The 27,273-nt window shown below is 47.1% G+C and overlaps 1 protein-coding gene across 1 annotated transcript in view; it reads left to right on the top strand.

Moving 5' to 3' along the window:
- BMERB1 (bMERB domain containing 1) overlaps positions 1-27,273 on the top strand; it is a 152,726-nt gene that overhangs the window by 76,292 nt on the left and 49,161 nt on the right. The window contains exon 2 of the mRNA XM_003281514.4: positions 9,948-10,071. Within this exon, the coding sequence (XP_003281562.1) occupies positions 9,948-10,071 (124 nt within the window). The remainder of the gene's footprint in view (positions 1-9,947; positions 10,072-27,273) is intronic.

Genomic DNA, 27,273 nt, shown 5'->3' with positions numbered 1-27,273 from the left:
GCCCCTAGTACTTGCTGATTCATCTTGTTAAGAAAGAAAATTCAAGCTTCAATCTGAACCTTAAGCAGGCTATAGTATTTAGCCAGAATTTAACAGTATTGCTTTGCTTCATGAGGTTTATTTTTATGGCTATTTTCTAATTATGCCAAGTAAGAGACACTGATTGTTTGTGGATGTCATGTGACATTTCCTTTAGGGAGTTTGAGTAAAAAAAGTCAATGTCAGCCAGGCGCGGTGGTTCACGCCTGTAATCGCAGCATTTTGGGAGCCCGAGGCAGGTGGGTCACAAGGTCAGGAGATGGAGACCATCCTGGCTAACACGGTGAAAACCCACTACTAAAAATACAAAAAACTAGCCTGGTGTGGTGGTGGGCACCTATAGTCCCAGCTACTTGGGAGGCTGAGGCAGGAGAATGGCATGAATCTGGGAGGCGGAGCTTGCAGTGAGCTGAGATTGTGCCACTGCACTCTAGCCTGGGTGACAGAGCGAGAATCCGTTAAAAAAAAAAAAGGGAATGTCATGACGTACTGAGTAGTACATGATAGAGTATAGAATATGCAGCTGGGGTAAATTCTATGCAGTGTTGAGAGTTTTGGAAACACTGTTCTGTAGCTCTTTTGACCTTAGAGCATGGGTATTGGCATCAGATAGATCTGGGTTTGAGTTTCATTTCTACCACTCATTATAGCACTGCCCCAATTGCCCCTTAGAACTCATGTTTATGGTGTTTTTTTTGAATAAACACAAAAATTGACCTTCCTAATCTTTTTTTTTTTTTTTTTTTTTTGAGACAGAGTCTCGCTCTGTCATCCAGGCTGGAGTGCCGTGGTGCAATCTCTGCTCACTTCAAGCTCTGCCTCCTGGGTTCACACCATTCTCCTGCCTCAGCCTCCCGAGTAGCTGGGACTACAGGTGCCTGCCACCACGCCCGGCTAATTTTTTGTATTTTTAGTAGAGACGGGGTTTCACCATGTTAGCCAGGATGGTGCCTATCTGACCTCGTGATCCACCTGCCTCGGCCTCCCAAAATGCTGGGATTACAGGCATGAGCCACTGCGCCCGGCCCCATCCTAATCTTAAAATTTTAGAAAGTTGCATTCATTTTACCTGAGTTCCTTTCTCAAGAAACTGACCTCTCAGCCTTCCAGATAGTATTAAGGAATTGAAATTTACCAGATCACTATATGCGGACAATGAGATGCCAGACTCCTCAACCATCATGATTGCCTAACCAACCACCTGCATCCTGTTGACCAGATTCTCTTCCTTACCCCTTCCTAATATTTTCCCAGAAAAAAAAAAAGAATAGGGATGTATCACAATGTAACACATGGTTACATTTCTTCCTTGCCACCTCTAATTTTAGTGAGTTGAGGAGATGGATTTGAGGCTCTTTCTATCTCCTCGGCTGCAGCACCCAATTAAAGCCTTCTTCTCTGGCAATACTCATTGCCTCAGTGATGGCTTTCTCTGTAGCGAGTAGCAGGATCTAGACAGGACCCTTGATGTTGCTGCAAAAATTGAGTGAGTGAGTTTGACCAATCATTTACGACCTCTCTAAGCCTCATTTTATTAATCTAGAAAGAGAGGTTGATATGAGCTAGATCGTGGCTCACGGTAAATGCCCGAAATGAGTAAGTTCTCGGGCCAGTACTAGGCACATAAAGTTATAAAGCAGATGTAAAGGCAGAGGTTGTGCAGGGCACCCTGAGCTTAAATTCCTACCATGACCCCTGATTGGAAAAGTTGGGCTAGGAAAGGTATCGCTCTGGTCTCCTGCAGTTTAACCCTCCAAGCTTATATTTAAACTAGAAGTTTCTAGATCACCTGCCCTCATCCTCCATCACCTCCACCACTCCTGTCCCTGGGTAGTCTTACTTTTTGTTTTGTTTTGAGATCAGTGATTAAACCTGCTGGCGCATACCAGGGCTGCCCGGGTGCTCAGCTCTTGTTTGCTGGTGCCACCGCTCAGGAAGCATGCATCTCCCTGGGGTGGCATTTGGGGATGGGAAGATGGATTTAGCTGCCTCTTCCCCCAGAAGTGACTCAGCTCCTGGAAGCTCAGTGACAGCAATGGCAGTTGGAGCCCTGGGGACGTCTGTGCCTTCATGCTTTGCTGTCTCCACACAGCAAGCAAGCTCTTGCTTGGAAGTGTGGGTGAGAGACTCGTCGTCTCTAGCCAGCTTGAAATGCTCCTCCCGTTTCTTCCCGTGATTTGTCCTCCTCATGGAGACATTCCTTGGCAGCTGTCGGATGCCTGCCTTCTAGTTGGAAAATGTGATCAAGAAAGGAACAGTCTAGCAGGCTAATTTCTATCACACAAGTTCAGACTGGAAAGAAACTGACTGTGTGTGATATTCATTTATTCAGGTCCTGTATCAGCATTTTTCATTCTGATCTGAAGACCTCCTTCATGAAGTTCCCTGGACACAACATCCCAACCCAGGTTTATCCTAATCCTTGGAGGTGGAGGCAGGGAATTGTTTCTTAAACAACCTCCCTAGATATTCACCTTGCCCCCTAATGTCTGGGAATAACTACTCCCTCTGTGTCTAAAGCAATACAGTCTACTCAATTTTGTTATGATGATGATGGTACTTAAGCTGGGAGGTAGTTCTTAGATGAATATGGTTTATTACAATAAGACCTTTGGAGTAGGAGAGATCTTGTTTTAAATCTCACCTCCATCACTTACTCCCTTTCCTGAGCCTTGACTTCCCCATCTATGAAATGGGATAACAGCACTGACCACTGAGGGCTGTTTTGAGAATCAGATAAGGTAATACACAGGTGCTGGCATGTGATAAATGTTCGACAAATGTTAGTTATTATCGTTACTGCGTAAACCTGGCTTTCATAACTTTTAAACTGGAGAAATTACAGTATACCACCCAGGGAAGCGGTTGGCCAACTTTTTCTATAAAGAGCCAGGTAGTGAATATTTGAGGCTTCGTGGGCCAGGGAGTCTCTGTGGCAACTACTCAGCATTTGCAATGCAAAAGCAGCCATAAATGACATGTAAATGAATGAGCGTGATCAGTGTTCCAGAACCACTCTACTTACGACATCAAGCATGGGGCTGCACTTGGTCCCCTGGCCGTAGGGTATCAACCCCTGGCCTAAGGTATTGTGCAGACTAAATGAGATGAGATTCATTCCTGTAATCCCAGCGCTTTGGGAGGCTGAGATGGGCAGATCACTTGAGCTCAGGAGTTGGGAGACCAGCCTGGACAACATGGCAAAACCCCATCTCTACAAATAGTACCAAAAAAGTCGCTGGGTGTGGTGGAGCGAACCTGTAATTTCAGCTACTCAGGAGACTGAAGTGAGAGGATTGCTTGAGCCTGGGAGGTTGAGGCTGCAGTGAGCCTAGATCATGCCACTGCACTCCAGCCTGGGAGACAGAACGAGACCCTGCCTCACCAAAAACAAACAAACAAACAATCAAACAAAAGGTGAGGTGTACAATGAGCCCAACACAGTGCCTGGTGCAGAGACAGCTCATGGCAAGAAAGGATTCTAACAATTTGTATCTGATTCAAGCTTTAGGCTTCGTTCCTTTCTCTTGGGGAAGAAAAACATCCTTAGGCAAGACTTTTCAACATAGGTCTTTGTTCCATTCTTTGCCCCAAATCCAAGCTAAGCACCTGGAGCCTGGCACCACCGCCTCCATCCTCCCCCAGGGATGGAGGTAAAATGCCAGTTCCTGGGGTGTGATTAATTCTCTTCGTCCCACGCCTCGCCCCAGGGTGTGTTGCCGTTTTCAGCTTCTGTCCCATGGAAATCAGGTTGCCCATCTGAACTGTGATGAGAAAAACAAGGATACTCATATCGTGGGGTGGTTAACTACGCACTTTCGCAGGCACAAATGCATTCAGCCCTCACCAGGAGGCTGGATTACGTGGTTAAGGTCATGTGGTTGTGGAGTGGAGGGGAGAGAGGGAGAAGAGACAGAGCAAGCAAGTGCAAGCTGGGTTTGAATACTATCTCTGCAATGACGGGCTGCGTGATGTTGAACCAGTCACTTTCCTTCTCTAAGCCTTAGAGTCATCTCTGTAAAATAGGGATTAAATGACGTAATACACAGAAAGCCTCCAGCACAGGTAACCATTGAACGCTTGTGCACAGGAGGAAAGTGATGCAAAGACATAAAAGGACTCATTCGAGATCTTGCGGCTGATCACTAGTGTCAAATGAGGATTTCTGACACTGCCCCCGCCTAGCTGTTTTTTGCCAGACCCCAATTCCCCCATGCACTTTCCTCACCTCCTGGCCACCTCCTGGGACTCCTGCTGCTTCCAGCCAAGGCTGTGCTCCGTGTGCGGGGTCTAAAGCCCCTGGAGAGAGTGACATTAATGTCAGGAAGCTTGCAAGGCTGTGGCCATTCATTCTTGTGGGTTTGTGGCCTCCTGAAGTTCATGTGCATTTTAGAACATCAGAATGTGACCTTATTTGGAAATAAGGTCTTTGCAGGGGTAATTCAGATCAGGATCCAGATGAGCTCACATTGGATTAGGGTGGGCCCTAAATCTAACGAGACAGAAAGGGACACACAGAGCCACCCGGAAGAAGACCCTGTGAAAACAGAGGCAGAGGTTTCAGTGATGCTATTACTTTCAAAGGCAAAAACCGCAATTACTTTTGCACCAACCTAATACTACAAACCAAGGAGCCACCAGGGGCTGCAAGGGCCAAGAAAGGATCCATCCCTAGAGCCTTTGGAGAGCGCGTGACCCTGCCAACACCTTGGTTTCGGACTTCTGGCTTCCCGAGCTCCAAGAGATTAAATTCCTTTTGTTTTAAGCCTCCCCATTGGCCATGACTTGTTACGGCACCAGGCTTGACTCTGAGATGGGAATGAATGGGGGGTGTCGGACTTAGAACAGCCGCCTGGACCAGTGGCAGCTGTGAGGATCAAAGAGCATGAATTCGAAGCCAGACCTGGACTCAGCTCTTTCCCTTGCCATCGCTGAGCCTTTGTTTCTTTGTGAAAATGAGAACCTACTGAACTTGCTGGCTTACGGCAAGGATTAAAAGAGGTGATGGGCAGAGCAGGTGCGGCGTCATAACGAGGGCAATTGCAAGCATATATTAAACGTGACGTGCCGGGGTAATTCATCCCTCACGTCTGTTTTGGGTGATGGGCTCCCTTACTGTCCTCATCTTACAGAGGAGAAACAGAGCTGCTGAGAGGTTAACCACCTCCCCAAGGCCACACAGCCAGGGAGGGGCAGAACTGGAACTCAAACCCAGGCCATCTGATTTGGTAAGGCTGGTCTTCCAGCTTGGTAGCATCACAGCACACAGTGGCACTCAATATTGGTATCTCTTTTTTTTTTTTTTTTTTTTTAGACAGAGTCTCACTCTGTCCCTCAGGCTGTAGTGCAGTGGTACAATCTCGGCTCACTGCAGCCTCTGCCTCCCAGGTTCACGCGGTTCTCGTGCCTCAGTCTCCCAAGCAGCTGGGATTACAGGCACCTGCCAGCACGCCAGGCTAATTTTTGTATTTTTAGTAGAGACTGGATTTTACCATGTTGGTCACACACTGCTCTCAAACTCCTGACCTCAGGTGATCTGCCCACTTTGGCCTGTCAAAGTGCTGGGATTACAGGCATGAGCCACTGTGCCCAGCCAATATTAATATTTTGATCCTATCCCTCCTTTCTTCCCTCCTTCCTCAAGCCTGTCCTTACTGCTTCAATCCCAGGAACCACCACAGCATGGTGTCAGGGACAGTAGTAGGACCCGAAATTGGATTCCAGGGGCCTTGAAGCATAACCAGATGACCTCAGGAGATCTTTAGCCAGCACATCACACGAGACCTTTCCTACAAATCCTCTACAGACAGACATCGCTCCCTCTCCCCAAGCCACAGCCTGAGATGGCTCCTCTGACCTCTCTCCTTCCTGCTTCTCTTTGACACTCCCTCCTCTCCCTCCACTGTGTCTCCCTTTTCACCCTTCCCTGGCACAGGCTTGGCCAGGAGGCCAGATAATCTTCGGGACCCGCCATCTTTAGAAGGCAGGGAGCAGGTGATTGTGAATCTCTCCAACTTCATGTTTTTCCCATTCGCCCACCTCCGCTGTCTTCCTCCCACTTACACAGTTGTTCTGTGACCCCCTCTCCAACCCAGTAGCAGGTTCTGCACTATTTATGTTCTGCACTTATCTATTTTATGAAATATTGGCGCTCCCTGAAAATATAAAAGAAGCAAATACTGCTCTGAGATGCTGAACTCAAAGAGGAGAAAAATCTTCAATAGGCCGATGACCGACAGGTCAAATTTTTTCCTGTCCCCATATAATTGCTTGGCCTTTTCCATTGCCTTTGTTATTGTTTCTCTTGAAAACTGGGAGTTGTCAGGCAGGGAATGGTGGCTCACGCCTGTAATCCCAGCACTTTGGGAGGCCAAGTCTGGCAGATTACCTGAGGTCAGGAGTTCAGGACCAGCCTGGCCAAAATGGCGAAACCCCGTCTCCACTAAAAATACAAAAAATTAGCCGGGCGTAGTGGCATGTGCCTGTAGACCCAGCTACTGGGGAGGCTGAGGCAGGAGAATTGCTGAGCCCGGGAGGCAGAGGTTGCAGTGAGCCGAGATTGCATCACCGCACTCCAGCATGGGCAACAGAGCAAGACTTGGTCTAAAAAAAAAAAAAAAAAAAAAAAGGGGAATTGTCTCAGAGAGAATGAAGAGAGGCCATTCATTTCAATGTGAGAATCAACTCCGGAGAATTACCTTCTTCCAGTCTCCTCAGCAAAATAAGGTGTTTTGATTGGTGGAGGGGAGACAGATAACTTTGGCACGTGGAACGGCCACATTAGGGGGTAGGTGATGGAAAAGAACACCAATTTCCCGAGAATCCAATGTCTGCTGAAAAACTCAGGGCCAGGAGAGTCCCACAGGTGGACAAATGCATCAGGTGGGCTCCTGGAAGAGGGCGCTATTGTATCTAGAGATCCAAGCAGGCAGGGACTGACTTCAGGGAAGCCTGCAAATCACAGCGCCCTAAGCCCTGTGCAGGTGTGCAAGGGCCAGGGCCCCAGGACATAGGAGGCAGTTGGACAGGTAGAAACAGGACAACTTTCACTGGGCACAGTGACTCACACCTGTAAGTAATCCCAGCATTTTGGGAGGCTGAGGCAGGAGGATTGCTTGAGGCCAGAAGTTCCAGACCAGTCTGGGCCACATAGCGAGACCTCATCGCTACAAAAAGAAAAAAGAAGACCAGGTGTGGTGGCTCACGGCTGTAATCCCAGCATCAGGGGAGGCCAAGTCAAGCTGATCACTTGAGGTCAGGAGTTCAAGACCAGCCTGGCCAACATGGTGAAACCTCAACTCTACTAAAAATACAAAAATCAGCTGGGCATGGTGGCACGAGCCTGTAATCCAAGCTACTTAGGAGGCTGAGGCAGGAGAATCGCTTGAATCTGGGAGGCAGAGGTTGCAGTGAGCCAATATCATGCCACCGCAGTCCAGCCTGGGCAACAGAGGGATACTCAGTCTCAAAGAAAAGAAAAAGAGAGAAAGAAAAAGGAAAAAGAGAACAACTTTCCAAATCATGGGTATAAGGTATACCAACTTTCCTTATTCCTTGAGTATAAGGAAAAAGACAGACGCCCTTGTAGAACTGAGGTGTGGGGTGGGCTGCATCTTGGGGGTGGGTGTGGAAGGAATTACAGGTGATGTGATGGTGTCTCAGGGTACACCAAAAACATCTCCTGCCCCGAGTCTCCCCCACTACTGATCAAAGGCCTTGAATAGCGCATCCCTTATATATCAGCCATTCACCCTAGAAACATAGCCCGAAGGAACCCCGTAGATGTGTGCGAAGATTTCACTTTGAGAACGGTCTTCACTGGAACATTCTTACAGTGAAAATAATTCTTACATTTTTTTCCCCATGATTACAGTGGGGAAAAAATAGGAAACAACCTACATGTCTGTGGATTGCTTAAGTGCTTCGTGATACAGCCACAAATAGAAAACCGCCCCGCCTTCCATGCTGCTGCCGAGGAAGACCATCCAAGGACAGGCAGGAGCGCTCATGGCATGTTGCTAGGTGAAAAGAACATATAATGAAATAGTGAGGTCCTAACTTTATATTAGAAAAATAAGACCTATATCACAGTGGATATATTTATATATATATAATAGTATAAATATATATATTCACACGCATATATATTAACATTTTAACTGCTAACATTTTAGTGTACTTTTTCAGTCTTTAAAAAAGTGTGTCTGGCCAGGCGCGGTGGCTCATGCCTATAATCCTAGCACTTTGGGAGGCTGAGGTGGGTGGGTCACAAGGTCAGGGGTTCGAGATCAGCCTGGCCAACATGGTGAAACCCCACCTCAACAAAAAATACAAAAATTAGCCGGGTGTGGTGGCATACACTTGTTATCCCAGCTACTCGGGAGGCTGAGGCAGGAGAATCACTCGAACCCAGGAGGTGAAGTTTGCAGTGAGCCAAGATCGTGCCACTGCACTACAGCCTGGGCGACAGGGCGAGACTCCATCTCAAAAAAGAAAAAAAGAAAGTGTGTCTGTGTATATTATACATATTATATATATAAAACCATATATATTCATATATATATATACACACACACATATATATGTATATGTATGTATGCTCACGCTTGTAATCCCAGCACTTCAAGAGGCCAAGTTGGGAGGATTGCCTGAGGCCAGGAGATTGAGACCAGCCTAGGCAACATAGTGGCACCCCCATCTCTACAAAAAATTAAAATTAAAAAATTACCTAGGTGGGCCTGTAGTCCCACCTACTTGGGAGACTAAGGCGGAAGGGTCCCTTGAGCCCAGGGCTCGAGGCGGCAGTGAGCTATGATTGCACCACTGCACCCCAGCCTGGATGACAGAGTGAGGCCTAGTCTCAAAAACAAAGGAAAAAATACTTACACTACCTAGTAGTAGTATTACTATAAGATAATTATGGTAAAACTTTCTTCTGCCTAGAGTCGGCTGGTCTTAGAGGCTTAGACCACAGGGCAGAGTGGTCATGGTCAGGGGGAGCAGAGGCTCAGAATCTGGGACCAGGCAGGGGCTGACAAGGCCTTAAACAGGCTTTTGTGAGCCCACTTGTGAGCCTCCACTAGCCATCATAACAAAGTTCCCCGCGAGGCGCCGTGGCCTCACGACTACAATACCAGCAGTCGAGGTATTTGGGAGGTCGAGGTGGGCGGATCACTTGACCTCAGCCTGGTCAACATGGTGAAATCCCGTCTCTACTAAAAATACAAAAATTAGCTGGGCCTGGTGGTGTGCACTTGTGATCCCAGCTACTTATAAGGCTGAGGTGGGAGAATCGCCTGAACCTCGGAGGTAGAGGTTGCAGTGAGCCGAGATTGAGATCACGCCAGTGCATTGCAGCCTGGGCAACAGAGCATGACTCTGTCTCAAAAAACAAAAACAAGGCTGGGCGCGGTGGCTCACGCCTGTAATCCCAGCACCTTGGGAGGCCGAGGCGGAAGGATCACAAGGTCAGGAGATGGAGACCATCCTGGCTAACACGGTAAACCCCGTCTCTACTAAAAAAAAATACAAAAAATTAGCTGGGCGTGGTGGCGCGCGCCTGTAGTACCAGCTACTTCGGAGGCTGAGGCAGGAGAATGGCGTGAACCCGGGAGGTGGAGCTTGCAGTGAGCCGAGATTGGGCCACTGGGCTCCAGCCTGGGCGACAGAGCGAGACAAAACAAACAAACAAAAAAACAAAAAAGCAAACAAACGAAGTTCCTGTGGAAAACATGTTTTCTGGTTTCCAAAGGGTGTGCACACGAATACACATTTGCGGCACAGGCTGAAGGCTGTCCTCAAGGCGTATGATGGTCGCGGAGCAAGGCTGTGCCCTGGAACCATGTCAGGGTCTGTCCCACGGTGCAGCCTTGGGGTCCTGATGCTTGTATTTCCTGTCTCCTGCACAGATCAGCTGGACATCATCTCCATGGCGGAGACAACCATGATGCCAGAGGAGATTGAGCTGGAGATGGCAAAAATTCAGCGTCTCCGGGAAGTCTTGGTCCGCCGGGAGTCTGAGCTCAGGTTCATGTGAGTGTTTTGGGGATGTGGCCGAGGAAAGAAGTGTGTGGAGGAGAGAGGAAAACCTAGTATTTGTTGATCGCCTACTGTGTGCCAGGCACTGAGATAAAGGCATTATGCACGTTTTTAAAAGCCTCATTTGATTCTCGCCACCACCCAGGGAAGTGGATATTGTCATCTCCTGTTTTAAGCAAGACCCTGAAGTTGGAATTGAATTCAGGCCAATCTGACGGCAAAACCTTTGCTCTTTCTGTATCACCCGCGGGGAAGAAAGAGGGAGGGGAACGCAGAGGTTGTACCCTGTGCTGGTGTCTTTTACGAGCACACACTCTGCTCTCAGATAGGCCTGAGTTTTTTTTTTAAGCCTATCAGCTTGGGCAGGTTACTTGCACTCTCTGAATTTCAGTTCCCTCATTTCTAAAATGGGGGAAAATAACAAGAAGGAGTCTATAGCAACATCAGAGTCACGTGGGTTGAACGTTCATTATCTACAGAGCACAGCATTCCTGAAGAGTTGCAGGTATCTTTCAAGACAAACTCTCATTTAAAAAGTTGAGCTCTGAGTGTGTGGTGGTGTGCACCTGTAGTCCCAGTTACTCAGGAGGCTGAGGTGGGAGGACTGCTTGAGTCCTGGAGTTCAAGGCTGCAGTGAGCTATGATCGCATCACTGCACTCCAGCTTGGGTGACAGAGAGAGACCCTGTCTCTAAAAAGTACAAATTAAGGCCAGGTGCAGTGGCTCACACCTGTAATCACAGCACTTTGGGAGGCTGAGGCGGGATGATCACTTGAGCCCAGGAGTTCAAGACCAGACAGGGTAATGTAGCCAGACCCTGTCTCTACAAAAAATAAAATTAGCTGTGTGTGGCTGTGTGTGCCTTTGTCCCAGCTACTCAAGAGGATGAGGTGGGGGAATCAGTTGAGCCCAGGGGTTCAAGACTGCAGTGAACTATGATCATACCATTGTACTCCAACCTGGGAGACAGAGCGAGAGCCTGTCGCTAAAAGAAAAAAAATTAAAAATACAAAAAATATAAAAACATCAAATTAAAATGAAAAATTTTTTTTAAAAAATTGGGCTTTTGCAGACAGTGAGAGGTTACAAGCAAAATCAAACCAAACCAGAGGTTAAGAGGCAACCTGGCTGGAAAAATCCCTGCACTGCCTGTCAGCTCACCCACCCACCCTCCACTGGAAGCAGCAGGAACATCAAATCTTTTAGGCAGGCGCTAAGCCCCTCCCCTGTTCTTTCACTGATTTTTCACAGCGCCAAGAGGCTGAGTCTGTGATCATCCTATTTTGCAGATGAGGAGACTGAGGCTTGAAGAAATGAAACAACCTGCCCAAGGCCTCCCAGCTAGTAAATGGGAAGTTAGGGTTCAGACTCAGCTCTTTCTGCCTTTAAAACACCTATTCTTTATAAATTTTTAGTTACTTATTTAGAGAGAGGGTCTTGCTCTGTCATCCAGGGTGGAATGCAGCGAGGCCGTCATAGCTCACTGCAGCCTTGAACTCCTGAAAGCCCATACTCTCACTAGGACGTTATATGACCTTCCCTCTCGCCGCATAAAATGAACTGCAGTATTCACAGCTGTCATTTATCCAGCCCTTTGCATGTGCCCGATCCTGAGCTAAATGCTTCCCATGCATAATTCCTTCTCACAGACATCTCTGAGGAGGGTTCTAGAACATTTCCACTTTATGGCTAAGAAATATCTTCCCTTTTGTCTGGAAATAAGCTAAAATGATACGTGAGCATTCAGAAACAATCCTTTCCTCCCTGTGTTTTAAAAGGAAGACAGAGAGGCCAGGTGTGGTGGCTCACATCTATAATCCTAGCACTTTGAGAGGCCGAGGCGGGTAGATCACTTGAGGCCAGGAGTTTGAGACCAGCCTGGCCAACAGGGCAAAAACCCATCTCTAGTAAAAATACAAAAAATTTAGCCACGTGTGGTGGCGTGCGCCCATAATCCCAGCTACTTGGGAGGCTGAGGCACAAGAATCATTTGAGCCTGGGAGGCGGAGGCTATAGCGAGCTGAGATTATACCACTTCACTCCAGCCTGGGCAACAAAGTGAGAAACTATCTCAAAATAATAATAAAATAAAAGGAAGACAGAGAACATGAGTCTTGCTTTTAAGTACTCAAGATCCCTTTGTTTAAAAAAAACTACAAAAATACAAAAAATTTAAAAATACAAATACAAATAAAAAATTTTAAAAATACATATTTATTTTTATTTACCTAATGGTGCTGCTGCAGGAACAATGGTTACCACTGTGCATTTACTGACCTTTACTGTGTGTGCGTGTGTGTGTGGATGTGTGTGTGGATATTTGTGTGGATGTGTATGTGTGGATGTGGATGTGTGGATGTGTGTGGGGGTGTTTGTGTGTGGGTGTCTGGATGTGTGTATGTGTATTGTGGATGTGTGTGTGGGTGTGTGTGTGTGTGTGTGTGTGAGGATATGTGTGTGCATGTGTGGCTGTGTGTGTGGGTGTGGTGTGTGCGTGTGTGGATGTGTGTGTGTGTGTATGGATGTGCAAATGCCTGTCACTTAGGCCAGGCTTAAGGACAAGAATAACTAGCATTTCTTAAGAGGCAGCTCTGCAGTAAGCTCTTGTTGACTTGTAATCTCACTGAATGTCCTCATCTAGCCCATGAATCTGACCACTTAGGGACAAATGTCAACAGTAGACCCTTGGATAAATCAAATTATCTAAAGGATACAGAAGGACCTGAGTGTTGTTAGGACATAGATCAGGGATTCTGTCACATTTTCCAGGGGAGGAACCCCCTTCCAGGCCCCCAGATGTCTTGCTGGAATGGAGTCCTACAGACAGCACTGGATGATGATGACGCTCCCCAACCAAGCTCAGCCTTGTATGGTGTGTAGCCTGCCCGGTGGTGCACCTGCCTCATCAATCTCAGAGATACACGGTGGACGCTAAGGCAGCCAGGACAAAGGACACAGAACACTCAGATCTGCACAAAGTCCTCATCCATCATCCTCAGCCCTCCAGGCCAACAGGCTTTGAGCCAAGGCCCTGCTTGAATTCACTTTCTCGGCTGTTTCTCAGAGATGGTTTTTCCCGAAGGTGTGGGGCTTATCCTATGAGTGTGTCCTGTTCTTATCTCCATTGTGGATGGGAAGGAATGGGAGGTTACAAAATTTGCCTGATGCTGCATTAGCTAATAAGTAGCCAAGCTAGGATGCAGTCTGACTCCAGAATGTTTAAGTGAATCAGTGAAGGAAGGGAGGGGGAGAGGGAGGGGAGAGGAGGGGAGGGGAAGGGAGGGGAGGGGGAGGGAGGAAAGGGAGGGAAGGAAAGGAGGAAGGAAGGAAGCTTTGACTATAAACTACCAAGATAATTCCTTCAAGTTTATAAGCTCCATGAGGGCAGAGACCTTATCCAATTTCCTCACAATGTCTTCCCCGCATTTGCAAGAGTGCCTGGCACTTAGTGTCATGAATATTTGTCAAATGTGCAATAAATTATTCTTTCTCACTCCATCCTTACCCCAACAATCCTCTTACACACACATACACACACACACACGCGTGAGACACTCTTGGCACAGAGTAGGAGAGAGAGAAAAAAATTTCAGACCCTACTGATAATTTTCAGGCTCAGGCGAGGAAGCTTTAAGTGACAGGAATGTGACAGCCCTCGGCTGAAAGACTCCCAGTGACCGTAGGGTAATAGCCGCGGTGAGATGTGTTTTGTCACACCTGCTGAGAAGTAATCACCTTAATGCCCGTCAGCTGCTGCGGAGACCGTGCGCGTCAGCCCCTATTTCATGGTTGAGAATGTGTCTCACTTCCATGGCTTCTTGCGGCATTGACTCTTTCATTTTTATTTCTTGTGACAGAGTCTCGCTCTGTCGCCCAGGCTGGAGTGCAATGGTGTGATCTCGGCTCACTGCAACCTCTGTCTCCTGGGTTCAAGCGATTCTTGTGCCTCGGTCTTCCAAGTAGCTTGGACTACAGGTGCCAACCACCATGCCCAGATAATTTTTGTATTTTTAGTACAGACAAGGTTTCACCATGTTGGCCAGGCTGGTCTTGAACTCCTGACCTCAAGTGATCTGCCCTCCTTGGCCTCCTTGGGATTACAGGTGTGAGCCACTGCACCCAGCCTGCATTGACTCTTTTAAGCATGAGTCCAGGGGTGGGCTGCCTGCCCCACCCCCAAAGCCCTGACACCCTGACATTTAGATTATTTCATGGGCTTCCTTTTTCTCAGCTGACTTACCTTGTCCTTTCCCCCAAGATCCACAGCCCCTGCCTGTTCTCCCTCTTTTCCTGCCGCGACAGTGAGGAAGAAGAAGAGGGAGATTTCCCTACTCCCAGGGAACTGGTGAGAACTCGGGAGATGTGGGATCAGAGGTCATCATCCTGACTCTCTCACGTCCTTGGTCTGTGACCTTGGACACATGACGCAGCACACAGAGTTGCTGTTTCCCGCGGGCACTGATATGCCACAGAGCGCTACGTCCCTTGCATGCATTCGCCCCTTAATTTTAGCTTCTTGAGTCCTCGCAAGAATCCCAATAGAGTGAGTTCTATCTCTTTTATTTTATGAATGAGGAAATTGAGGTGGGAGAGGCAAAGTGACTCGTTCAAGGTCACCAGCTAGGATGAAGTAATACCAGGATTTGAACCCAAGGTGTCTGTCTCGTGGGGGCAGAGCCCTTAACCTTAAGCTGTTCTGTTATCTTTATTCTCAATGCCAGGACCCCCTTTCTCTTTGCCTTACTATTCTACAACGCAAGGAGAAACCCCTGATTGGATGCCCCGAGTTCCACACTGGGTCTTGTCTTGTTCTGCCCTCTTGAATTGTGTGTGGTGGAACTTGGACAGATTTTACTAAGTCAGGCTTTGGACTTTTCTGTACCATTGAAACTGACCCAATAGTCCCGTCATAGATTTTTTTATTTTTATTTTTGAGACAGAGTCTCGATCCGCCACCCAGGCTGGAGTGCAGTGGGGTGCGATCTGGGCTCGCTACAACCTTCACCTCCTGGGTTCACGCCATTCTCCTGCCTCAGCCTCCCCAGTAGCTGGGACTACAGGTGCCTGCCACCACGCCCAGCTAACTTTTTTTTTTTTGTATTTTTTAGTAGAGATGGGGTTTCACCGTGTTAGCCAGGATGGTCTCGATCTCCTGACCTTGTGATCCACCTGCCTTGGCCTCCCAAAGTGCTGGGATTACAGGCGTAAGCCACCGTGCCCGACCCATAGATATTCTTTTGGATAAACACAGAAGTTGACCTTTCTGATCTTAAAGCTTGAAGCCCTCATTTGTCTTATCTGAGTTCCTTCCTCAGGAAAGGACCCCCAGGCCTCTCAAAAAATATCAAAGAGCTGAAACTCACCAGATTACCACATCCAGACCATGAGATGCCAGACCCTTCATTCATCATGATTGCCTCCTTGCTCCTCCCTAGTTCCTGTTTTCTTATACATTGTTACATTTCTTCCCTGCTACGTGAACTCCTAGTTTTAGTTGGTCAGAGAGATGGATTTGAGACTGAGCTCTCATTTCCTTGGCTGCAGCATGCTATTAAAATTTTCTTCTTGGCAATACTCATCTTCTCAGTGATGGGCTTTCTATGCGGTGAGCAGCAGGACCTAGATCAAACCTCTGGTGTTTCAGTATCACCATTTCTCTGCACATAAACTGTTTATTTCAGAGACCAAATTATGAGCTCCCATGTAGACAGTCAAGATTTGTGAAGTCAAACTTCTGGGAATGTGCTGTAGAAAAAGAACCTGGTTCCCGTAAGAACTCTTAAGGACCACAACAGTTGGCATTTACAGAGCCCTTATTGTGGACCTAGGCTTGTGCTAAGCCCTTCACACACATGCTCACATAACTAACAGAAAGATGCATCAGGAACCACCCCAATCCAGGACACCCACTTGCCCTCAATCAGGCCCAGGAGGTCAAGTTCACAGACCAGCTATGAGTGAGCTCCCAGCAGGCAGGTGTGAGCTCTGAGTGTGCTCCTCACTCTGAATTTCCAGTGTGTCTTCTTTTGCTGACTTCCCTTTGCTTGTCCCCTGATTTCCAATGTGCAAAATGGCATTTAGAGATCTCTCTCTCTTGAGGCTTGGCAATTTTATCAACTTTGCTGGAACAGGGCAATAATACAAAACCACCTCCGGAAAACAGGCAGCAAACATCTGGCAGATAATGCTTGAAACGCCTGTTTTCCCCCTTCTTGACCCTGTGTTCCACCCACCTCCTAGTCCCTCCCACTGCTACCCCATCTCCCTACCCATCCTGCCCCCATCTTACTTCAGGCAAGAACTCTCAGAGGCTGTCAACAACCTCAGACTCATTTTCTTGCCTTCCTTCCAGCACTGAATCACATCATTAGTTTTCAATAATTCTTCTTGCAGCCCCTCTGGCTCGCTTCAGCTTTTCCACGTCTAGTCTACCATCCCACTCCTGCTGTTTATCTGGGTTTCAGATAATTAAGTATCTTTGGCCTCTAAATCGCGCGGGGGTGTGGTTATCTTCCTTTTACACTCGCTTGCTGGATTTTCATAAAAAGGGATAGCGTGCCCTGCCACTCAGCTTGCTCTGGGCAAAAGCAGGTTTTAATCAGCCAGAGACAGAACTGCAGCAGGCAGGGAAGGTAGGCGTGTGAAGGACATATTTCAAGAGCACAGCCTTTGAGTTCCAGTATTTCCAGAGCCTGGGCTTGAAATCCAGTAACTTCGTTTTATTAAGAGGTGGTAAAGAGGTACCAAGTGTGATAAAGAGGTCAGGCCCTGGGAACCTGGCAGAGATTCAAAATGGGGTAATAGTGCATGCATTGTGTTGAAAACCACACACACACACACACACACACACACACACACACACACGGAAAGTGTATGCACTGTAGATAGCAGTTCTTTTAAAACATTTTCTATGCTGGCTAGTTTTCTAGTGTTTTACTGTTTTGATTCATATAATCCCAGTACCACCATCCAGGCAGAAAATATCACATAGCCCTTATTTTATAGATGAGGAAACTGAGGCACTGAGAGGTCAAGTCTCTTGCCCAGGGTTGTACAGTTTCCATGAAATAGCATTCTGGGTCCAGATGAAACGGGAAAAGTTCCCTTGTCCCCCTCGCAGGGTGTGTGTTGTAGGAGTGGCTCGCTTCTTCAGTGCCCTGCTGCTCAAACTCTAGAGGAGCATACAGATGGGCCAGTTGTGGGGATCTGATCCCATGGCAGTGTCTAGGGGTGGATGTTTACAACTCCTGAAGCCCCAGTGGGTGTGTGTTACAGGGTGCTCTTTTAGTTTTGCTATCTATAGGCAGCTTGTGTTAACTAGCTCAATTAGACCCTCTACGTTTTCCCAAGGACAGAGGTCTTTTTATCCTGGGTTCTTGCCTTGGTGCACCAGCACACCTGGACTTGAAGAATGAGTGCGAGGTTTTATTGAGTGGAGGTAGCTCTCAGCAGATTGGGGAAGCCAGAAGCGGATGGAGTGGGAAGGTTTCCCCTTGGAGTCAGGCCGCCGAGCGGCCCGGACTCTCCTCCGACTGCCCAGACCAAATTCCACCTCGTTCCGCCAGTAGATGGCCTGCCAGCGTCTGTCACGTGCTCTTCTGCCAGCGTGCTCCTCTTGACGTCTTCTTGACGTCCAGCCACTTGTGTCTTCTTTGCCGATCTGCAGCTCTTGACGTCCAGCAGCTTGTGTGTCACCTACTAGGGTCTTGGGGTTTTCATAGGTACAGGATGGGGGCGTGGCAGGCCAGGGTGGTCTTGGGAAATGCAACATTTGGGCAGGAAAACAAAAATGCCTGTCCTCACCTAGGACGGTGGGCACAGGCGTGGGGGTGGAGCCCTTGCCAGGGACCACGCCCGCCTCTACCCAGCACTTCCCTTCCCTCCTTCTGTAGCATTTAAAGCGACCATGCCCTTCCCTTCCCACCACTTCCCTTCCGTATCAGAGTCCATGGTCTCCGTCATCAAGCTGTGGGGTCTCTCAACTAGCTTTGAATTCTACTTCTTACCAACTGTGTGGCCTGGAGCAAATATTTTGTCCTGTTTCAGCCTCAGCTTCCCCATCAGTACAACGGGGACAGTGATCTCTCCCTGCAGCATCATAGTAAGTGATGAAAACAGACACAGGTATGAATTGGGTGGCCCTTCCCAGGCAGTAAGCAATTCAAAATTCCCTTCCTTCCTTTCATTGTTAACATTGTGCTTTGCGGGAGAGTAGGGCATCAGGGCTGCTTATAGTTGTCTCCAGAGAATTCCCAGAAAATATTCCTCTCCCCAAGAGAAGATGGGATTCACTGTGGTTTCCTTGAGACCCTCTTGGGAGGTGCCGACTCTCTTGAGAGTGGCTCTCAACCATTAAGTGCAACTCTACCCTGGGGCCTTGATTTTATTATGATGATTATTTAACTTTTTTTTTTATAAACCTGCATTTTTTCCCCTATAATGAGCTGATAATTCTGAAGTCTGTTAGGAAGAGCTTCAAGCCGAGGGCAAAATGAAGCATGTGCGTTTATGTAACTTGACACATTTCAGCCACATTCAGGAACTCTGCGTCACGCTAGTTGCACACAGGGTTTTAAATAGCATCTTCCAGGAACAGGTCACCGTTGCTGGGGCCACTGTACATATCGGGTAGGAAGAGATGCCCTTAATTGCAGAAGATCTAAGAAGTAATTTGTCTTGGACAAAATATACAAGAAGTTGGGGTGTAGGGGAGGGAAAGGAAGGAAGAAGAAACGGAGAGACTAAAGGGAGGAGAGAGGAGGGAGAATGTTCTAAGCTAGACTTCTGAATGGAAGGACCTTCCTCCTGAATTTCTAAATGTACTGGGAGGTGGGGAGGAAGGTGGGAATCTGTGTTGATTGAATGGAGAAATAAATGTTAGTCTGGGCGCAGTGGCTCACGCCTGTAATCCCAGCACTTTGGGAGGCCAAGGCAGGTGGATCACCTGAAATCAGGAGTTGCAGACCAGCCTGGCCAACATGGCAAAACCCCGTCTCTACTAAAAATACAAAAAAAATTAGCTAGGCATGGTGGTGTGCACCTAAAATCCCGGCTACTCGAGAGGCTTGAGGCACAAGAGTTGCTTTAACCTGGGAGGTGGCGGTTTCCGTGAGCCAAGATTGTGCCACTGCACTCCAGCCTAGATGACAGAATGAGACTCTGTCTCAAAGAAAATAAATAAATCAAATAAATGTTCTGCACTTGACAAGCTCTTGCTGCTGCAAGTTGTCTTTCATGGTCAGAACAAGTTTCCAGAAAGAAAATACTCTCTAGAAGTTCCATCTTCCTAGAACTGTATTACATTCTGCTCAGAGGACCACCTCTGAACCACCTAGACTCCATTCGGTTGGGAGGGAGATTACCATGTAAGACCCTGGTGATTGTCAATTTTATGCAACAACTTGACTGGGTCACAGGGTTCCCCGATGTTTGGCCAAAGATTCTTTGAGGTGTGTGTCTGCGAGAGCATTGGTGGATGAAATTAACATTTGAATTGGTAGACTGAGTGAAGCGGACTGCCCTCCCTAATGTAGAGGTGGGTGGGCCCCATCCAATCAGTTGAAGGCCTGACTACAACAGAAAGGGTGAGTAGGAGGGAACTCCTGCTGCCTGACTGCTTGGGCTGGGACACTGGTCTTTTCCGGCCTTTGAATGCAAACTAAAACATCAGCTCTTCTTGGGTCTTGAGCCTGCCAGCCTTTGGACTGGAACTTACACCATCAGCATTCCTGGGTCTCTAGCTGCCACCTATAGATCTTGGGACTTCTTAGCCTCCAAAATCCCATGAGCCAATTCCTTATCATAAATCTTTTTCCAGACCAGGTGCAGTGGTTCACGCCTGTAATTCCAGCACTTTGGGAGGCTGAGGTGGGCAGATCATTTGAGGTCAGGAGTTTTGAGACCAGCCTGGCCAATGTGGTGAAACCTCGCCTCTACTAAAAATATAAAAACTCGCCGGGTTTAGTGGTGTGTGCCTTTAGTCCCAGCTACTCGGAAGGCCGAGGCAGGAGAATCGCTTGAACTTGGGAGGTGGAGGTTGCAGTGAGCCAAGATTGTGCCACCACACTCCAGCCTGGGCAACAGAGTGAGACCCCATCTCAAAAAAAGAGAGAGAAAGAAAGAGAAAAGAATAAAGAAAAAACAAATAAATAAAATAAATCTCTTCAATCCTATTGGTTCTGTTTCTCTCGAGAACCCTGACTAACAGAGCCCTTTTTATTCTCAGAAATTTTCATCTGGATAGTTTATCTGGTTAGCAAAGATCTAGCGAGTTGGATAAAATGAAAATATAGGGAAATTGGCTCTACCTCTTTGGAAAACAGTTCAGTGTTACCTAGTAAAGATGAACAGGTGATTATAACCTGCAGTTTTGCTCCTGGGTCTACCCCTGGCTAGCCACTAGCTTCATGTGGCTATTTCAATTTAAATTAATTAAAATTAAATAGCATTTAAAATTCAGTCTCTCTGTAGCCTGAGCCATATTTAAAATACTCATTAGTAAATAATGGCTAGTGGCTACCCTATTGGAAAGCATGCATTTGTATAGAACATTTCTATTGTTGTAGAACATTCTATTCACCAGCACTGCCCTAGAGAAACTACACATGAACATCAGGAGGCATGTTCCAGAATGTTCATAACTGCCCTGTTTGTGGTCTAGTTGTACCACAGAATACTATACAGCAGTGAAAAATGAATGAGCAACAGGTATGAACATGAAAGCATCTCAAAAACAAGATGTTGAGCAACAGGTTTATATAAACCGTATAAAAGTAAAAAATATAGGCCGGGCGTGGTGGCTCACGCCTGTAATCCCAGCACTTTGGGAGGCTGAGGCGGGTGGATCACAAGGTCAGGAGATCAAGACCATCCTGGCTAACACAGTGAAACCCCGTCTCTACTAAAAATACAAAAATTAGCTGGGCGTGGTGGTGCACGCCTGTAGTCCCAGCTACTCGGGAGGCTGAGGCAGGAGAATCGCTTGAACCTGGGAGGTGGAGGTTGCAGTGAGCCAAGATCACACCACTCCACTCCAGCCTGGGCAACAGAGCGAGACTGCATCTCAAAAAAAAAAAAAAACTAAAAAATATAAATGTGCAGGCCTTCGTATATGGGTGGTAAATGATAAAAATAAAAAGCATTAACGCAAGTTTGTGACAGTGCCTATCTCTGAGGGAATGAGAAAAATATGAGGGAATGGGGCACATGGGGCCATCTAAAAGTCACACACAGATTTTTACTTAAGTAGGATGTTGGGAACATAACTGCTTTATTATTCCATAAAAATAACAGAAGAATAATTCTATAAAGTATGAAATAATAGTAAATAATAAAAATAAAATATAATAAATTATTTTATTATATTGTTTTATTGTTTATTGTAGTATATTTTATTATAATATAAATATTACTATAAAAATAAAACATTTTATGCACACTTATATATAGTTTGCACACACACTTCTATTTTTTAAATTGTGGCAAAATATATATAATAATATTTACTGTCTGAAACCATTTCTAAGAGTACAGTTCTGTGTCATTAAGAACATTCATACTGTGTATAACCATCACCACCCCTCCCCACAATTTTTTTCATCTTCCCAAACTGAAACTCTGATCTGAATGTTTGTATCACCCCTAAATACACATGTCAACATCTAATTGCCAATGTAATAGTATTAAGAGGTGGGGCTTTCAGGAGGTGATTAGGTCAGGAGGGCAGAGCCTCATGAATGGGATTCGTGCCCTTGTAAAAGAGGCCCAGGGTAGCTTGTTTCTCCCTTTCACTGTGTGAGGACACAGTGAGAACTCACTATCCATGAGGAAGAGGTCTGCACCAGACACTGAATCTGCTGACACCTTGATCTTGGACTTCCCAGCCTCTATTACCATGAAAAATAAGTGTTTTTTTGTTTTTTTTGTTTTTGTTTTTTGTTTGTTTGTTTGTTTGTTTGACGGAGTCTAGCTCTGTCGCCCAGGCTAGAGTGCAGTGGTGTGATCTTGGCTCACTGCAAGCTCTGCTTCCCAGGTTCATGCCATTCTCCTGCCTCAGCCTGCCAAGTAGCTGGGACTACAGGCGCCCACCACCATGCCCGGCTAACTTTTTTGTATTTTTTGGTAGAGACAGGGTTTCACCATGTTAGCCAGGATGGTATTGATCTCCTGACCTCGTGATCTGCCCACCTCGGCCTCCCAAAGTGCTGGGATTAGAGGCGTGAGCCACCGCACCCGGCCGTGTTTGTTGTTTATAAGCCATCTAGGCTAAGAAAGGGAGAATAGCAGCCCAAATGGACTAAGGCACCTGATAAACTCTGTGTCTCCCTCCGGGACTGAGATCCAGGGCATTTCTGGAGGGACACCTTCCCAGCACTTCCCCAGCCCCTGTCCCATTGCCATCCCTGTGATCCTTTCCTGAGAAGCCTTTTGTAAATCTGTGTTCATTGGTGTGAGTATATGTTCAAAACTGACTCCTCCTAGATGCTGACCTCCATGAGGGCAGAGGCTGAGCTATTTTCACTCCCAACAATGTTGACGGTACCCAGCACACAGCCAAACTCAGAGTAGGCACTCAGTGAAGACTCATTGAATGAATTAATGAGGGCTCATCTTCCTGCTTCTCCCAGGGTCAGATCATCTCAAGGGTTCCCCTCCATGTGGCAGGTCTGGGTGGTGAGAGCTGCCTGGCTCTCTGATGGTTAGAGTGAACAGTGGGTCCATTCATAGGAAGGAACAGAGTGATAATGCAGCTAAGTGCATTATTTTCCTGTGGCTACTGTAACAAACAGCTGCAAATGTGGTCTTAAAACAACACACCTTTCTTTTATCTTACAGTTCTGGAGGCTGGAGGTCTGAAATTGATTTCACTGAGCTGAAATCAAGGTGTTGGCAGAGCCGTCCTCTTTCTGGAGGCTCTAGAGAAGCCTCTTCCTCAGTCATTCCAGCTTCTAGAACCGTATTCTTTGCATTTCTTGGCTTGCGTTTCCCTCCTCCATCTCCGAAGCTAGCAGCATGGCATAGTCCAATCCCTCTCGATTGAGGTCATCCTGTCACCTTTGCTCTTCTGTGTCAAATCCCTCTGTTTTTCTCTTAAATGTATGCCTAGCATTCCATTATTGGAACACTAAGCATGTGGGAGTTATTTATATCCTACTTCTCAGGGTTATCACCAGGTCTGATTTTTCAAATTCAAAAAATTGCAACCTCAGGCATAAATGGGTAGGGACACTTGTGATGACATTGAGGGCCCACCTGGATAACCCAAGATGATCTCCCCATCTCAGGATCCCTTAATTTAATCACATCTGCAAATTTTCTTTTTAAAAATATATATTTTTCAGAGACGAGGTCTTGCTCTGTTGTCCAGGCTGGAGTGCAGTGACACGGTCATAGCTCATTGCTTCCTTTAATTCCTGGGCTCAAACAATCTTACTGCCTCAGCCTGCCAAGAAGCTGGGACCACAGGCATGTGCCACCACACATAGCTAATTTTTGAATTTTGTAGAGATGGTGACATGGTTTGGCTGTGTCCCCACCCAAATCTTATCCTGAATTGTAATCCCATAATCCCCATATGTCATGAGAGGGACCCAGTGGGAGGTAATTCAATCGTGTGGGTGGCTGTGCCATGCTGTTATCATGATAGAGAGTTCTCATGAGATCTGATGGTTTTATAAGCATCTGGCATTTCCCCTGCTGGCATTCATTCTCTCTCCTGCCGCCTTGTGAAGAGGAACCTTCTGCCATAATTGTAAGTTTCCTGAGGCCTTCCCAGCTACGTGGAACTGTGAGTCAGTTAAACCTCTTTTCTTCTTTTTTTTTTTTTTTTTTTTGAGACGGAGTCTCGCACTGTCGCCTGGGCTGGATTGTAGTGGCTCAATCTCGGCTCACTACAACCACCACCTCCCGGGTTCAAGCCATTCTCCTGCCTTAGCCTCCCAAGCAGCTGGGGTTACAGGCACCCGCTGCCACGCCCAGGTAATTTTTTTTGGATTTTTAGTAAAGACGGGGTTTCACTCTGTTGGCCAGGCTGGTCTCAAACTCCTGACCTTGTGATCCGCCCACCTCAGCCTCCCAAAGTGTTGGGATTACAGGCATGAGCCATCACACCCGGCCTTAAACTTCTTTTCTTTACAAATTACTCAGTCTCGGGTATTTCTTCATAGCATCATGAGAATGGACAAACACAGTTGGGATCTCATCATCTTGCCCAGGCTGGTCTTCACCTCCTGGGTTCAAGTGATCTTCCCGCCTAGGCTTCCTAAAGTCCTGGGATTACAAGCATGAGCCACCATGCCTGGCCCAAAATCCCTTTTGCCATGTAAGGTAACAGATTCATAGGTTCATTAGGACATGGATATCTTCAGGGACCATTCTTCAGCCTACCACATTAAGTGACCACAGCAATTAATATAAGGGCCAAGCCCAGAGCAGGAGCCACAGTGTGGCAGCAACAACGACAGAGACGGCCCTGATGAGGCTGGGGAAAGGGGAAGACAACACACTACATGGGGCACCCTCATAGCTTCATCCTGTGCAGGGTTCTCAGCATTTTTTTGAAATCTCCCAAAAAAGAAGCTTCTTAGAAAGACAGGGCAATAGATACCAGTAAATTGCATGTACCGTGGCCTAGCGATTAAGGGTTTTTCCCTTCCCTTTGCTTATTTCTGGAAAGCTGCTGATGTGAGTGGCAGCAGAGATTGAGAAGGGCTTGTCCCTATCACTTGATGGTCTGAATTGAATTGGATAATGCTTGGCTGAGCCTCCTTCCCACATTTTCCTTCAAATAAAATACCAACCGTTTCTTGACAGTTCTAGGACAGGCTGCCCAAAGAGAAATGGGAGGGAATAAAACTGCAAGTGACTTAGCAGAGCTGCCTTGGTGTTTTGGGTCTACACAAGCAGATCGCCAGGCACCCCCTTAAGGCAACATCCTGACTTACATCTTTCATGTTATGTAATTGGCTGCTATTCATTGAGCCATCAGTTACCTAGATCTTGTTTTCTCCTGGAATTCCAGTCTACTGTGTCTGTCCTCAGTCCCCTAAACTCCTCGGGGATCTCAAGTTATATTAGATCAATCCAAGACATTCCTGGTTGGGTTCTGCCAAATGCGGTAGGATCCCTGTTTTTTTTTTTTTGCTGTTGTTGAGACGGAGTCACGCTCTGTGGCCCAGGCTGGAGTGCAGTGGTCAATCTCAGCTCACTGCAAGCTCCACCTCCCAGGTTACTGCCATTCTCCTGCCTCAGCCTCCTGAGTAGCTGGGACTATAGGCACCCGCCACCAGGCCAGGCTAATTATTTGTATTTTCAGTAGAGACAGGGTTTCGCTGTGTTAGCCAGGATGGTCTTGATCTCCTGACCTCGTGATCCACCCACCTCAGCCTCCCAAAGTGCTGGGATTACAGGTGTGAGCCACCGCGCCCGGCCAGATCCCTGTTTTTTCATCACTAGATATCCTGGTCTTGGATGGGGTTGCTTTCTGATAAATAGAGAGACCTCGTGCCTGATAAGTGTGTTTACTTGCTCCGGATTAAATTACACCTAGATTAACATTCTACCTCTGCCGTTTATAGGCTGTGCAATCTTGCACAAATATCTTACCTTCTCTGAGCCTCAGTGGCCTCATCTGTTAAATAGCTATGCGTCCAATATCTCGCAGGGTGGTCATGAGGAGTAAAAGAGATCAAGTGTATTAAGTGCTCAGTCCAGTGCCTGCTGCCACGTAAGTGCTCATTAAATGTTACTTTCCTTTACCACCAGGAAGAAATTGAGTTTGGAAACGGATAGATACAGGCATAAGTGTAGACACTGGTTTCTTTGTTTGGAAGAGGAGACACAAGAGAAGGGGGAGATTGGAAGGTGGAATGATGATCTTTTCCATGTCAAGGTTGTTGAAACGAGGAGAGAAGGCTCAAGGGGCACCTAAGATTTGTCTCAAAACATCTGAAGGATGTCATATGGAAGAAGAAGGTTTTTTTTGTTTTTTTTTTTTCTGAGACAGTCTCATTGTGTTGCCCAGGCTGGAGTGCAGTGGTTCAATCTTGGTTCACTGCAACCTCTGCCTCCCAGGTTCAAACAATCCTCCTGCCTCAGCCTTCTGAGTAGCTGGGACCAAGTAGCAGCCTCAGGTGTCCGGGGGCTTGAGCCTCTCCTCACTCCTCTCTGACTGGTCCAAATTGGCTCAGTCTGGGCCAATCAGAGTCTTTCTCCTGGGATGCAGAGAGAATAGCCTAGGTGGATGATGGGGGAGTGGCAAACCGAAGTCTATGCATAAGCAGAGAAAGCCAGTCTTTGAAGGGAAAGAGGACAGAGCGTCTGCCTCAAGAATAACAAACAAGAGAGACAGCGTCGTTTGAAAGCAGAGAAGGAACTCAGCCATGACATTCCCATTGCAGTCCAGATGAACTGAGCAGTCCATAAGATGTTGCACCTTCTTCGACCCTGAGCATCCCCTCTCCAGACCCTTGGAGAAATACCTCCCACCCCGTGTTGCCACCGCCTAGGGAAATCCAAAATCCAGCTGTACAATGTCTGTACATTTCCAGGGGCTTCCATCCTCAAGTCTTCTCTGCTCCTAGGCTTGGTTCCCTGAGTCCTGTACCTCCATCCAACTGAGTATGAAACTCAGATGCTTCACTGGTTTCCATAACAACAGAATAAAACAATGCCCTATCCTACTTCCACAGGTCATTTGAGGAGCAATACAATGAGGATCACAAAAAGGGTGTCATTGATCTCTTCACAGCAGACACCTTAAAAACCATAACCAGTGACAGTCGTCTTCTGGCTCACCATGCAACTGTCTCTCCAGCCCCAGAGGACTAGCCCCAGCCCCAGCCCCAGCTCTGCAAAGACCTTGATTTTTTTTAATTGCAAAAAAAAAAAAAAAAAAAAAAAAGACCAGGCGTGGTGGCTCACGTCTGTAATCCTAGCACTTTGGGAGGCCAAGGCGAAACCCTGTCTCTACTAAGTAATACAAAAATTAGCTGGGTGTGGTGGCACGCGTCTGTAATCCCAGCTATTCGGGAGGCTGAGGCTGGAGAATCACTTGAACCCGGGAGGAAGATGTTGCAGTGAGTCGAGATTGTGCCACTACACTCCAGCCTGGGCGAGACAGCGAGACTCCGTCTTAAAAAAAAAGTCAGTGTTCCAGTAAAGGGCATCGTGGTATCCATATGGCCATAACTAGGAGAA

Source organism: Nomascus leucogenys, chromosome 18 (genome assembly GCF_006542625.1).
Source record: "Nomascus leucogenys isolate Asia chromosome 18, Asia_NLE_v1, whole genome shotgun sequence".
NCBI classification, from domain to species: Eukaryota; Metazoa; Chordata; class Mammalia; order Primates; family Hylobatidae; genus Nomascus; species Nomascus leucogenys.
This window is presented reverse-complemented; position numbering and strand designations above follow the sequence as displayed.